Here is a 15,035-nt window from a genome sequence, read left to right on the forward strand (position 1 = left end):
TCCTGACACTCTTCCTCGAAAAGCTCTCAAACTTCAGGCGAATATCCTCAAACTGACGCCATAAGCTGTTCGACAAACAGGTTTATTTCCAGCCAGACAATGTTAACTGTGTGCCATTTATCGCCTCCTGACATCCCCAAGTTTCATTAATGTGTTTGCACTCGTATTGCTGATAGGATTTTGCTGCTGTTATTGTACTCTGGCCTGATTATTGTAGCTAACTGAATTGCTGTATTATTCCGCAATTTATTCCGAACAGAGTCCAGATTTTCCAGCTGATACTTCAATGTGAATTATTGTGACTCTTGATCATATGCTAGAACAAAAATCAGCACTTCACTGATACTTAATGGCTCCTGAGATGATTGATGAATAAGATAAATAAATCTTGCCTTTACATCACACCCAGTGCCTCCTCAGTTTCTCATCTCTTTAGAGGCGGTCGTGACTAATCGTGTTAAAGCAATATGCTCTGATATGCACATTACAGTAAAGTTTCTGATTCTGCGTGAAGCTGGATAATATCTCAGTATGGCCTACTGTCCTATGGCTGTCTTCTTGAAAAAACACTGATGTCTTCGCAAGACTGGAGGGTCCAGCTACTCACTGATGAGCTGGAAGAGGAACAGGGCACACACACAGATAATACACACACCATCACACTCACTACACACCATACTGTACCGTACACACACTCGCACACACGTTTGCTTACATGCAGGCTCTCATGCATGCTTAAACACTCTTCCTCCCTCTCTCACGCACATATTCTCACACAATATCCTTATATGTGGCATTCTCTGTCTTTATTGTGGTAAATGCTTTTCATTCAAGCATGCCAGGCCACACAATGCAGGATCCAAGTTTCTATTTGGCGGCAAATGTAAAATGGATTACCTCATCATTTCTGAAGATAAAAGTAATGCTTTAATTTTTCTAAAAACTACTTGTGCAGCAAATTTTTGTCAAACCCAAAAATTTCTCTTCATGTGTTCTGAGTGAAATGTACACATCCATGGAGGGATCATGCTACATTGAGAATTTCTAGTCGTTCTCAAACTTCCAGTGGGGGTTCAAAGACAAAGACATGGTTTGTCTGAATGTATGCCCTTTGGTGAACTCAGTGGGGTGAATCATGAGCCCAATATTAAGGTTTTCATTACGACAAATGTGCGTTAAAGCAGCCAGTTGATTGTTTAACTTTGGATGGACTAAAATCAAAGCCAAGTGAGGCGTGGGCAAACATTCTGGCCCACCATTTCTCCTCAGTGAGACCCGAGTGCTTCAGGGAGAGAGGAGGTCAATGACTTGTCACCGAGTATGTCAGCAGCATGGGTCATCCAGGAAAGTTACTCTCAAGTCAAGTTGTGGCCATTCAATGGTACCTACTGCAAGGGAATATGCTGGTCTTTGTCAAGAGATACAAACAGCTTTATCTGTCATGGAACTCGGAGCGTGTTTGCACGCAAGTGGGGGCGCAGCATGTTAATTTCAGACCCACGTCAGCGTAATTCTGGAGGTTTGTGATGTGTCCGTTTTTTTGGTCGTGTTGCACAATCGAGGCCTGTCACGGTGGAAACATGCTCAAAGCTCTCAGTTAGGTAAAGTTCCAGCTTATTATTTGACAAATATCCAGCTTACCCCTTGCACATGCATGTTAGTGATCTCTAGTGAGTTGCTGAGTGCACTCGTCATTCAAAGGCTCAACCATAGGATGAGTTTCATGTTCATTTCAAACCATGGACACTTAAACACGTCTCTGTTCTGTTGGGGTTTTTTTTGCCAAAATAATTGCAATCTCTGGGTATTCAAGACATAGCAGTTGGTGCGGCATATCAGTTCAGTGGATTTTGCGAAGCAGCTTAATCGCTCCCATAGATTCCTCAAGCACCCGCAGCACCTAAGCTTGCAAAAAACTAAGGAAGCCATAGCACTCATTGTCATCATCACTGCAATCCAACCCCTCCAAGCCCAAGCCCACCCAACCCCCCCACCACCGCTCCCCCCCTGCCCTGGTCTGCGCTTACTCAGAGCGGCCAGAGAGGGGCGCCGCGTGCTATCAGACCTACCGTAGGCAGAGAAGTCCACCACAGTCAAGATACACGGAGCACACATAAGACACAAAGCAGGAAGGAGGAGAGCAGAGACAAAGGAAGAGATTGAACTCACAGCAGACACCAAAGAAGTGTAATCACAGCAAATGTAGTCAGCTACACTGTGGGGAGCGAGGAAAATGACAGATAGAGAAGCCTCCTCATTAGCACAATCATATCTTGTGCAGCAGGGCCGTCGGGTTTTTAAAATAACTCCACATTTTTTGGGATATATTCATATTGTACTATGTCAAATCATCCATCACGTATGTGTGAAAAATAATAATTACAGGCCCCAAAACAACAGCATTGTGCTAACTACTAATTTTCATAATTACTCTTTAATGACTGGGGAAAACAATGGTTGGGCTGAATAGATATGAGTCCTGTCATTTTCCACTCAAATCCCAAAGCACAAGTGAGAGAAAGAGCAACAATAACATTAATGACAAATACATTAAATAACAAAAAAAAAAACAAAAAAGAAAGAAAGAGAAAAATGAAAAATAATCATGGTGGATAAAGAATGTAATTAACACCTGCGGAGAACACACTGACTGGGTTAGAAAGGCATTCAAGAGTTAAACAGCCTGTACAAATGATGTGTAATCTGATACTTCTTAAACAGGAAACTTGTTACTGGAATAAAATGTGCAACACAGGGCCCACTGTTATAGGATTAGCTGTGCCATGCTACATCAGTGTTTCCCCTCTATTCCAGTACAAAGCTACACTGTAGGCCCCACAGCTGTTACACAATCAGTCCCTTCAGGATTACGCGGGCTGTTTTTGACATTGTCGTGGCCTGAAATGCCTTATTTCGTGACAACTTTTCAAAAAAACTGCAATGTTTACAGGAAGTTTTTAGAATTAAACTGCGGGGGCAAGTGAAAATCGCAAAAATGGTTGTGACGCTGTCTCAGATTCAGAGCTTATTACTTTGAGTATTCAGTGTTTTCCACAAAATTAGAGTCTATTTGTGACGTTGGTCGTGGTGTCGGGGAGGCAGCAACACCTGATAGCTGACGATCAACGCAGTGCTGACGGACCGTCTCCATGAGCGGCTCTCCTACCGCTCTTTCTGCCTGGTAAGCAGGAGCTAAAACAGCACAACACGATCTCATCACTACTCATCATGTTTTGATGCTTGGGCTGAAGCGCCACCGCAGCGCTTAACATCCGACACCGAGCCGTTAATACCGACGTGGAAACAACCCGACTCTGTCCTTAAACTTATTAATAAACGTTTGGTAACATCATCATAAGTGCTATGTCGTAGAAGAAGAAGAAGAAGCTTCTTGGATGAGAGGTGAAACGTCTTCAAGAGACGCAAGCAAGTCCAGTTGCCTACGATATAGCACTTATGATTACCATGACCTGGATGACTAAGAATCTTCACCGACATGTTTGGTTAGTTCAATCAGAAGAGACTAATTTTTAGTGAGAAGAATTTGCGCATATGTATGAAAAATGTGATAAGTCTTTACCGATTAGACCCCATTAAGATGGTATATATATTAAAGGAGGGTGATGAATCCATAGTAGAACAGGAAATGCCCCTGGGTCTAGACCCTGGTGGTGGTAGAGGTGGTGAAGATAATATGAAGATGTGGAGAAGACAGAGAGGTGCTGATGATCTAGATGAGTAGAGAAACGGGCCTTTAGTGAACTCGTCCTGGACTCTGGATACGATAGCTAGACGTTAACGAGGTGGAGGAAGGCGCGACAGTTCTGCCTAAAATGACAGGTGACAGGAGCGCCTAGCAGCTCAGTAGGTAGGGCGGGCGCCCCATGTACAAAGACAGTGTCCTTGCTGCAGCAGCCGCTGATTCAATTTGCGCCCACGGCCCTTTGCTGCTTGTCGTCCCCTCTCTCTCCCACTTTCACACTTAAAAAAACCCTATTCTGTCATTAATGATGAAAAAGCCCCTAAAAATAATCTTTAAATGACGGCTGACGACAGCAGAGGAGAGATCAGATTTTAAATTTTGCAGTAACATCCTAATTGGCTGATGGAGATCGTGGCAAAGTTTGATTGGACACCTAGAAGAGTGAACACCTATAGTCAGCTGATTGGAGGAAGCAGTGGGAGTGAGATGGAGAGAACTGTGAACAGATGAGCACAAAGAAAGTCTTCCTGATTGAACTTGTGCTGAGCATCATTAGTGTGATGCTAACATTTAGCCCCGTCACTGTGTGTGTGTGTGTGTGTGTGTGTGTGTATGTGTGAGTCTCAGGCACAGAGCTCCGGTCCTGCAGCATCAGTCTCATAATAAACAGAGACAGATGGGGTCTGAGAGAATCAATACGCCGCACTCAGCTCTACAATGAAATGAGATTTTACTTGTTTTAAAAAGTCAAATTTGTGGTTAAATTGCTGTGATTGGACAGAATTGAAAGGTTGCGCAGAATTCACAGGGACTGGCTGAGTTTGTGTTAATTGTTACAATCGCAAAAACGCAACATCCTGGAGGGACTGCATAATAGGCTCATCAACAGGCTAAAGTTGTCTTTGGTGTGCGTCGCTTTGTTCACAATGTAGGCGGAAATCCCCTCAGCTGTGATGCGACCCCCTGCGGAACAACATACCTCTCCCCCTTTCAGGTTCTTCATTCCCATGTCCCCCTTCCCCTTCTTGCCCTTCTTGTTCTTCTTCTTCTTGCAACAGCATTTCTTGATGATGCAGAAGCAGCATGTTAGAATGAGTAAAGCAGCGACCACGGCAATGGCAATGATGGCCCAGGACGGCACTGAGGGAAACATACAGACCAATGTATAGAATGGCACATCCATACCGAAAGAGAAGAGAAAGAGAAGAAAAAAAGGCAAAATACTTTGACATTTGACCAACCAATCATTTAGCCTACTCCATGTCATGTCCTGGGCCAAATATATTTAGTAAGAGGTGCTAGGTTAGCAATTAGATTGGGTGAAAATTAGATTTCTCTGCCATTAGGAAGGGCAGCCAGTGATCAATACTGAATAAAGACATTATGAGGCTGCCGATGCCTGCAGCTAAACAGAAAATCTAATTCTAAAATCATTGCTTAGAGCCACATCAATACAGGTTGGTTGATCGCAACAGGTTTGGATTTCGTCTGGCACTCACGTGGAATCTTGTCGATTTCATTTAGGAACTTGTTTTTGATCTCGTCGAAGGCATCGTTCTTGTTGACCGGCTCTGTGGCGTTGTCGGCAGAGACTGATGCGACGGGGGCTGGAGTCACAGTCAAGGCACTGGCCCCCGTTGGCTTAGCAGCGACCATGGGCGTTGTCTGATGCCGGAACAAGTTCCACTTCGTCATTTAAGCTGCACACACAGTCCCTGAAAAACAGCATGAAAACGCTGTCATTAAGGAAGAGGCCAGAGTATCCTGCCATCTTTATATTCCACTTGCGTGTCAAATTATTCACACGCAGACACTGACGGGTGCTCAGCGAAGGTTTGAGACAAGGTTTTGGGACCATTTGAAAAAGAAAAATCACACAGAGGATTCAGGTTTGTTGTGCAAATACACATATTGTGGCCTTTAAGGAAAAAAAAGGTGATGACACACAGGTTCTGTAGTTCATAATAATGCATTAAGCCACCAGAAAACAATCAAAATGGGGAATTAATAATCATCTATTTCCAAAATACCACCTGTCATGGTTTGTTTAATTTAACTGCCTAAGTGGATGCATGAGGTTTAGTAACTTACACGTTAATAGAGCTGTGAAAATAATGAAAAAGGATCAAAAGGTTCCTGTAACTCAGGTGGTAGAGAGCTGTTATGAGACTGGTGGTTTGATCCGTGGCAAAACACTGAACCCCAAATTACAACTTATAAAACGGAGAGTTCCAGTTCTTGATTGGCCGAGTCGCATTCGAAACCACTGTAAAATACTTCCTCAACACACAGCTGTGTCCGCCTCACAATTTCAGTACTGCTGCCCCAGTTTGTCACCTATTGTTATATAGGAGGCAGAGCTAAAGAGGGCAAACTGCTAACTGAGCCTGAATCATTTATCATCCACCCGGACGAGGACGGTCAGGAGAACTCAACGCTGACATTTGATGAATGCACAAAGATGCCTCAAAAGAAACTGCTTCCTGCCACTTCATTGGAAAAATACTTGTCATTACTGCTACCCAAACCAGGGCCTTTTACCTCCACCCAGAGTGGACAAACTACACCAATGATCTATGGTAAGTTAAAGATATACTCCGAGGATTTTCCTAAAAAGACAATGTATAGACTCATACAGAAGTAATCCCTCTCAATCATCGCTTACGACCAACTAGAAGTGTGTGGCAGTGTATTTTTCTGCAAAGACTCTGCCCTCTGCCTGTACTTTCTTATTTCCTTCTTATTTTCTGTGTTTGTAATGTTTATGGGCGTGTACCCCCACAGTGAGCAGGATCCATACTAAAAATACTTGTACGGACAAAAGCCAAAAGAATATTCGACAGTTTCTACAATCAGGCTTCCACCTTACCATCTGGTTGCCAATTTCCTGTCTCCACAATCTTCATAACCATGGGTCAAAGCTTTTATAGATAACAACTTTTCCGTGGGAAGTTGCGTACGGCTCTTTTAGGCCTCATTTTATGTGTACACAATGTTTATAAATGAGACCCCAGGTGCCAGACTGTTAACAGCAGTCATCCAAGAGTCATGGCGCCGATAAAACGTAAATATAGTGAGGCAAAACACCAAATCAGAGTAAATCTGGAATTGGCTTTTACCTTTATTTTCACTGGTCATTGTGTTTACAAACAGTAACCGACAATCCTGCATAGTATACTTTGAACGATGTAACTTTAGCTAGCTTGTGTATTATTATCTGTAGCCTATGGTGCTCACTTTTCTCTAGCTTTGTTGTCAAATGTTAGCAATATCATTTTTGTCAGTGTATCCCGGTTACTCAGCAGGTAATGGGGCTACAAGTCACCGGGCTACATTGTAACAACAGCTCGGGTAAAGAGAACGTAAGTTGCCAATGGTCAATACATTGTTTTTTACTTGACTCCATGGGGCTGAACTTCTTTGCCTCCATGTTGCCACAGATTTGTAAAGCAGCCAGCACTTTCCGCTGTGTCTTGGCGTTGCTTGGCAACTATTATACTAAATGTTGCTGAAGAACTACAATGCTTAAGGGAAGTATGGCTGTTATCAATAAATTGTTGCATATTTTGCAGCTGTATTTATTTTCTGAAACATTGTCAGGTGTGTGTAGTAATCATTTTATAACAGCAATAAGCAGCGAGAGGCTGTGATTTAAACTGTTCTAAAATCAGTCTAAACCCCAGCCTCTTGTAGCTTATTGCATAATTATAAGTGTGCAAGAGTAAAACTGGAGAAACTTGGCAAAAAGTGCCAAATAAATGTAGTGTGATGTAATTCAGGAGCACTGGCAATAACACATAGATATATCAATTATATCTAGGGCGTCTGCTGATGGTACTGAGCGAATATATATTCAAAAGGTCCCCACCTGTAACACTAATCCTTTCCTCTACATCTGCCACAAGAGCAAACACAACCAGACCAGCAAACTAAAACTGGTTTTGCTGGATTTGTCACTGGTGTGTCTCCAGTTCCATGGATGCAAATGCTTCTTTTTTATATTTGTACTGGTGTTACGTAGTTCACCATTCTTTTTATAAGATAGATCTGGGAGCAAATTAGAAGTAAACAATATCACAAAAGGACAATTAATTCTCATAAAGCAGTCATCACACAATAATTAAAATATTCAAAACCAGTGTAAAAAATATAAACAAGCAGAACGTGTTTACACTTGAGTCCCCCAGAGAAATGAATGTCTGTAACTTTAGTTTGTTCTGCAGTTCGTTCCAGTAGTGAGGTGCATGGTATGAAAGAAATAAAAACAGGTTGTTGTTTTACTGTTGTAACAGAATGTTTCCATGATGGTGCCATTCAGTTCTTGTTAGCTGAATAATTACAGTAGGACTAAAAGAACGTATTGCCTAATAAATCCAGATCAAATTATGATCAAAGTGAAATAATCTATTTCTTTGCCAGAGGCCTCTCTTGTCCACCAGCACGTATCTGTGTCAAAAACAGAGCAACAACAAAGACAGCTGGAGGCACATAGCTTAGAAAAAAAAAAGATGACATCATCTACTGAAGCTTCTGAGTGGCACCCATCACCCTTAAGCACACATTAAACATGCACGGTGTACTGTAGCAAAATATGAACAGAAGTGGCTCTGATATAAGATGCAGAAAGACAAATTGCATCTTCGTACTTAATAAAAATACACACATTTTATGTTCTATGCAAAACTCGTAACGCTCAAACTGAGAGGTCTTATTTGCAAGCAGGATGAAACAGAATTAGACTTCTTAAATAACAATATATCAGTGACGATGGATGCAATGAATGTAACGAATGAACCCAGTGCACCCAAGTCAGTTGATGCATTGGATATATGGCAGCATGAGTATAAATAGTGACATATAGTGCAGTGTCTGTACAAAATGTGCCCGTTTGTAACGAGCCGATTGCTTTGCATGTGATGGTGCTGCTTGCAGCTTTCTCGAGAACCGTTCATCCCAACAACACACCCGAGGCTGCGCTTCCTTGGGTCCTGAGCAATATACCTGCCATGACATAGTTGCATCCCCTGGCAGTGGCAGAGTATGCTCGCATAAAGCTCACACGAATATTTTATGGGCTGAATGAAGTCAAAGCCAGGCTATTACTGGAAACAGAGGCATGCATTTCAAAAAGGTGCTTTGCTGATGCTTAGATAGCTAAAAAAGGAACATCTATAGTCTTGCTCTATCTGTTCTCTGCCAAGCCCCCAGGTGAAGCCAGTTTGACCTGGAATTACAGCATTCAGGTCCGTCAGATGATGCTAGGGATTTCCAAAAGACTTACATTGTGAAAAAGATGCCTGAAAATCAGCATTTAATTTGTTTTTAGGTACATCACATACGTCACTTATGTCTTAAAAGTTGTAAAATTCACTAATAGTCGAATACAGAGGTATTTTCCTACTGTCATTAATGTGAGTAACCCTAGGACAGAGTAGTTGGGAGGCCCAGTTCCCATAGATTGGGAAGATCTGGATAATTTTATACCTGGAAATTGAACGTTTTGGTCCTTTGTGCCACTGAGCAACTACTCCAGTCTGTAGTAATGACTACTAATAAGTTTGCCCTGTAGATCTCAAGAGCTTGCACTTCACATTGCACTTTGTGTCCTCAGCAACACAATCGCCAAGTGTGAAGTCGATAGAATGAACTGTTGTCGAGAAAATCCAAGGATGACCAGACAGAGACTCATTCCATTTAATTAGATAAGAGTTTCACATGCCTGTCTTTATACACAACAAAAGCGTAATTTAATCTCTACTCTCGGACTCTTATCAAATCATCAGATACATTACCATAACTGCTTTACGCCATGTCTGTATCTCTGTCCATTATGTCTGTCCTATCTATGTTCTACGTATATATGTCACTTCTTTTGTCATGTTATTTCACCAACATAGGTGAAAAAAATACACAACAATACAAGAAGTGCGAAACAGCTGCGATAAACTTTTGGAAACATTTGTTTTTTATGACTCAGCCAAGGTCTAAACCTTTCAGTTTGTACATTCAATCCATTCCCACCGAGGAGGTGCACAAGAATCCATTTCATAAAATGATTGATTATGGCAGTCCACACCACAGTCTGCCACTTTACAGTGTTTCCAACATATTTCACAGCATTGCAAGGGTCACGGACGATGATTTGAGAACAGATCTGACAGTATTTACGAGAAATAACTATCAATTCTCAATTTATCGCACCTTTGTTTTGTCTGGACGCTGCCCTGTGCTCAGGCCAACAGTGCCTGACCGGCGGAGGTGTTTAACCGTAGAAACAAACAAAATGAACAACTACAAGCCGTCCTCCGCTGGTGTTTCCACAGGCCAAACAAATGTTCAATCAGAGCTCTTATCGGTTCCAGAAATCACAGTGTGACAAGTGCAGCTGAAAGCAGCCTGCCGACAGAGTGATGAGTGATCGGGCGAGACCTCCATTCAGAAAGCAGAGAAAGATGACAAGCATAACAAGAGGAGACTTCTGCTGTTGATTTTATTAAAGTCGTGGCAATATGGGTAAAAAACGGAGAGGAATTTCCTATTTCTCAAGTGCCAATTCTCCAAGTTGGTGCCAGAGCCTCTATTTATTGCCACATATAAATTATTTAAATTGAGACTGACAGCGGGAAGGATGAGCTTGTATTATTCAGGGGCCAGAACCGGGTTTATACATCTTAAAATATATGTCTCTAAAATGAGTGCTGTTACGTGGGCTGATGTTACGAACATCCAACATCTTGTTGTGATATCCTGAAATGGAAACTGAGCTAATATACGTACAAGGTTTAGCGTTATTGAGAAAATTGAAAAAATGACTCAGAATCACTTAAACCCATCACACATTTAAAAAATGAGTGTGTTCTCTAATACTGTAGATATTGTGACATGTTAAAAGCGTCCACTTACACCTGAGGTTTATGTGCATTTTATCCTGTTTGTCCCTCACATCAGGCCAAGCCAGACCAATTAAATTAACATTCATGGATATGTGCTCCAGCATTTTATCTCCTCCGCTCTGAGGGCGACAGTGAGGACGGACAGAGAGGACACAGACTTACGCTATTGTTTTATGACAGCCATTAGTCCTGCTTCACTGCCAGCTCTCAGTGCTCACTCCAGACAAATCAACTACATAAACCGCCTTTTCTTTGAGGAAGGAAGTCTTTTACCTTCTGTGGTCCTTTTTTTTGGGAGGAATTATTATTATCTGTTGACTGAGGCTGCCAAAATGCACAGGATGTCTAGATCATCAAACTTAACCTACTTAAAAACAAACAGGTACAGTAGTTCAGAATAGCTCAATCCTGAAATCTCCATATAAACAGAAACAAACATACATAATAGGAAATCTAGCTGTTTTAATAATTTAAATTCAACAGACTCAAGACTAAATTTTGCTAAGCTTTATTAGACTGCATGTAGGAAGAGTAGTGACTCGAGCCAAAGGCTAATGTAAGCATGCTAACATGCTCATAATGACAATGCTAACATGCTGATGTTTAACAGGGATATTGTATACCATCTTGGTTTAGTGTGCTTGCATGCTAATTAGCAGTTACAACACAACCCAATCACCCAAATAAATCTTGGTATTATACGTTTCCGCAAACCACAGATAAGTTACATTTGTGCGTTATTATGTACCGGATTATTATGGATATGTACTACCTAACCCTGTGGTTAGGTTTAGGCACAAAATGACTGAGTTATGTTAGGACAAGACCATGTTTTGTCTTAAAATACCCAGTTTTTGTGACACAATCCAGACTGGAAACAATAGCATTTTGTGGCACTATTACCACTGGAAAACAGCAACTGGTTGCTAAAAAACAACCGCGTTTGGTGACTAAAAGGCAGCCGAAAATGCAGCAGTCACTCTCTAAAAACTGCCAGTTTTGTTGTTTATAGGTCTCAAACATATATCTGCAGTGGTCTGCAGCTTGGCAGGTGCTTCACGTAGGTGTCACATCATCCATGCATCATTACTTTAGAACTGTTAATATGATACATATGAAAAGTACAAAGTTTTGAGTCTGTGGTTTGCAGAAACGTACAGTGCCAACATAAGCACCTGATGGTGGTGGCAGATGAAAAGATGAGGGAACCCTAAAGTCGGAGAGGTCACATGATAAATCATGTGGGAACCAGGAATTTCTGTACGTCATTTTGTGCCAAATTAATTGTCTAGATGTTGAGATATTTCAGTGGATAAGTTAAGGTAGTCACCTACTGGTTACGCTAGAAGAAAAGTCAGGGATCAACAAAGTCATTAGGATTCATCCTCTGACAAGAACTTTGTTTGTTTGTTTGTGGAGCCCCTATATGGACTTATTGGAAACACATAATTTTGAATAATTCGAAGCTTTTTGCAAATTATGCACTGCACTTCATTTATTTTTTTCCTTGCCAGTTGGGTTGGGGATATTATACTTATTTTCTATGTAAAAATGTTACTGTTTACGTAAAATGTTTAAAAACTCAATAAAAGGGTAAAAAAGATGAATGTCTGTGCCACATTTTCAGGGCAATCCATCATAGTTGTTATGAAATGTCATTCTGGACCAAAGCAGTGGACCAGTTGACAGATATTGTCATCGCTATCAAGTTAGCAGTGTGGCTAAAAATCAGAAATAACAAGATATACAAAAGATACATGCAAGAGTTTCCATACTTGCATACAGCTTGTATTAAGTTGTAATATGGGAGGTTGGTGGTTCAATACCTGAACCGACAAATCTTGGAAAGGACGTAATAGAGCCCTGCTTGCCACTTGCATGTTACCACCACTGAAATGCCCTTGAGCAAGGTTCTCAACCTCCATCTTCTATAGTGAAGCTGCACAGTGACCAGTTCAGACTGTCCAGGTCCAGGTGTAAATGTGTGTGACAGTGTTGTGTGTGGGGCGGGGTGATCCTGACGCAATAGCATCAATGCTCAGGAAACATTCCCTGTGACGAACACAAGTTAAAAATAGACCTCTTATCCAATATGCAATTCATATAATACTCAATTACCGAAATCTGTGGGAGTTTTGAGCCTCATCTCCCAACGTGCGTCTCATTTCGTTAGCGTTTGAGTCATCAGAATTAGTTAAAACAAAATGGCTCGGCTCCCCGGCCCAGAGCAGCGCAGCCATGGGCATGATCCGGCCCTTATCACTAAACACACTGCTCTGAGTTGGATGGGGATCAAGCACTTTTATCTTCGGTGCACAAACAAACAGGGTGTAGCAACCACACGTACTAACACAGCAGTTTAACTGAGAAATTAACTGTGATACATAAAGGTTTAACGTGTCTCTTAAAGTCTATCAGCTGAGACACATGAAGGTGAAAGCAGATGGCTTCAATATCTGTAAAAAAAAAAAATAGAGACTACTTTGAGGAGGCATCAGTGGAAACTGGGAGAGGCTGTGTTGTGTGCTTCTTTCATTTCAAAAGACCTCAACTCATTGTTTTTAAGAACACGTCCAACTTTGAATGGATTAAAAAACTACTTGTGCTTTTGTGGTGGGAATAAACAAACATTACATTCGTGCTGTTCCAAAAGAAAACACAGAATTTATATAACAAGAATCAGGAATACTTTCTCCATCACAAGGCAATGGAAATTTGTCTTTGAAATGGCTCACGTGGTACACCTAGAGTAAAGACTTGCTTAACTATAGCTCATATTAAGGACTTCTTCTTGAAACAGCCAAATAATTCTCTAACGTCGCTACCTGCACCTTCTCCTATAAGATTTTTGACAAAGATGTAATAACATAAATGCAAAAGAGCTGATGACGTCTACCTTGAGTCTTACTCTTACAGTGCATGATAACAGGTCAGGGTTTCATGGGATTCTTCGTAATTCATCTGTACTTTAAAAACAAAACAAACCAAAAGTCAACCGAAAATGAAAAAATAGAAAACAGAGCCATTTTTCCTTTTTCGTCTGGAGATGAAAAAAAAGTCACATAGTCTATTTGTTGTTTGTTGCCAGACAAAAAACGAAAAATAAAATGTCCATTTTTGTTTTTGCAGATTCCTTTTTGCCATTTCTAATTTGGAACAAACACAGTGGACAGACAAGGAATTCAAAATTAAAGTTTTTTTTTTTAATTATATATTGCGCAGTCAAAAGGGCACGTCATGTGACATTATGAATACAGATTACAGTATTAAGAAGGCCTCTGTAACGTGTTGTTAGCAGGGTTATTATAGTTCCGAGAAAGCCCATGGTGTCTTTTGTCTTGCAGCTTAAGTATTTCTATACTTCTGGTATTTTTGTGCCTTTATTACTGACAGTGGAGAGATGGCAGGAAATGAATGACACAAGCTGGATTCAAATCAGGGAATAGGGCTGGGTATTGGTACATTATACCCTTTATGGCAGTGCTTCCCATCTGGTGGGTTGTGGTCCAAAAATGGGTCATGGGTCCATTCTGAATGGACCTCAACTTTAAGTCCAGTGAATTTACATTAGTGCCATTTCCTGCTGTAGAGTGAGCAACTAATGGACAGCAAACTAGCTTGATGACGTGGCCAAATGCAAGTATGGCGCTGCATGTATCAAACTGCGTGAACTACTGACTAAGGAAAAATCTAGCCACCGTGGCTGGACTAATTGGGAACCACTGCTTTAAGGTGTCAACCGCACCAGAATAAGGTAGTGCCAAGTAGTATCAAAACTTCTCCAGTCCAGCGATACCTGCATTCGACCCCTTTAGTACCAAGGTCTAGAAAACATCTATTTGTATGGTTTTGCTTGCATCCAATGACTGCAAGTGTTCTTTGATTTCAGGTGACATGTGATTGGCCCCCTACGTCAGTAGCTATAACCCATACAGTCTGTGGTGTGGTGAAGTCGAGGGCGGTGTATTAAACAAAGTTGGAAGTTCAACGTGTCAAGATGCCGCCAAAACATTACAAAGTATGGCAAAACTACACGCCACTCTATTTAAATAATGGGTATCAAATAATGTACTCTACTGGTCTCTGTATCACTTTCACTATCATGGCTACTGGTATCGTAATTTTTTAAATGAAACCCAGTTAATCAGGGATGTTGTGGTTTGTGGTCAGCGTCTAAACCCATACGCTTCAGAGGATGCACTTTGCAGTATATTCATTGGGCTCAACTGCATATGTTTAATGCAATAAATAAGAGTATAAGAGATAAATAAGATTAGTAGGAGATATTTTAATCACACTCATGCACACTAATGGATTATCACATCATATGTTGTCTTCATCATCATTAGAGAAAAATATGAGTCACTTAGAAACGCTGAGATATGCCTACAGGCTAACTGCTCTTACTTAATTGCCTCCCACCTGTCAAACTCTAATGA

The 15,035-nt window shown here is 41.1% G+C and overlaps 1 protein-coding gene across 5 annotated transcripts in view; it reads right to left on the bottom strand.

Annotated features, from left to right (window-relative positions):
* Window positions 1–15,035, bottom strand: part of LOC125891410 (synaptotagmin-2-like) — an 88,284-nt gene that overhangs the window by 16,332 nt on the left and 56,917 nt on the right. For all 5 annotated transcript variants that reach the window (XM_049580690.1, XM_049580691.1, XM_049580688.1 and 2 more), the window contains 2 exons: window positions 5,203–5,418; window positions 4,683–4,843 (listed from right to left, as the gene is read on the bottom strand). In XM_049580690.1, the coding sequence (XP_049436647.1) occupies window positions 4,683–4,843; window positions 5,203–5,398 (357 nt within the window). In that variant the 5' untranslated portion in view covers window positions 5,399–5,418. The remainder of the gene's footprint in view (window positions 1–4,682; window positions 4,844–5,202; window positions 5,419–15,035) is intronic.

The sequence above is a fragment of the Epinephelus fuscoguttatus genome, linkage group LG7 (genome assembly GCF_011397635.1).
Source record: "Epinephelus fuscoguttatus linkage group LG7, E.fuscoguttatus.final_Chr_v1".
Classification (NCBI taxonomy): Eukaryota; Metazoa; Chordata; class Actinopteri; order Perciformes; family Serranidae; genus Epinephelus; species Epinephelus fuscoguttatus.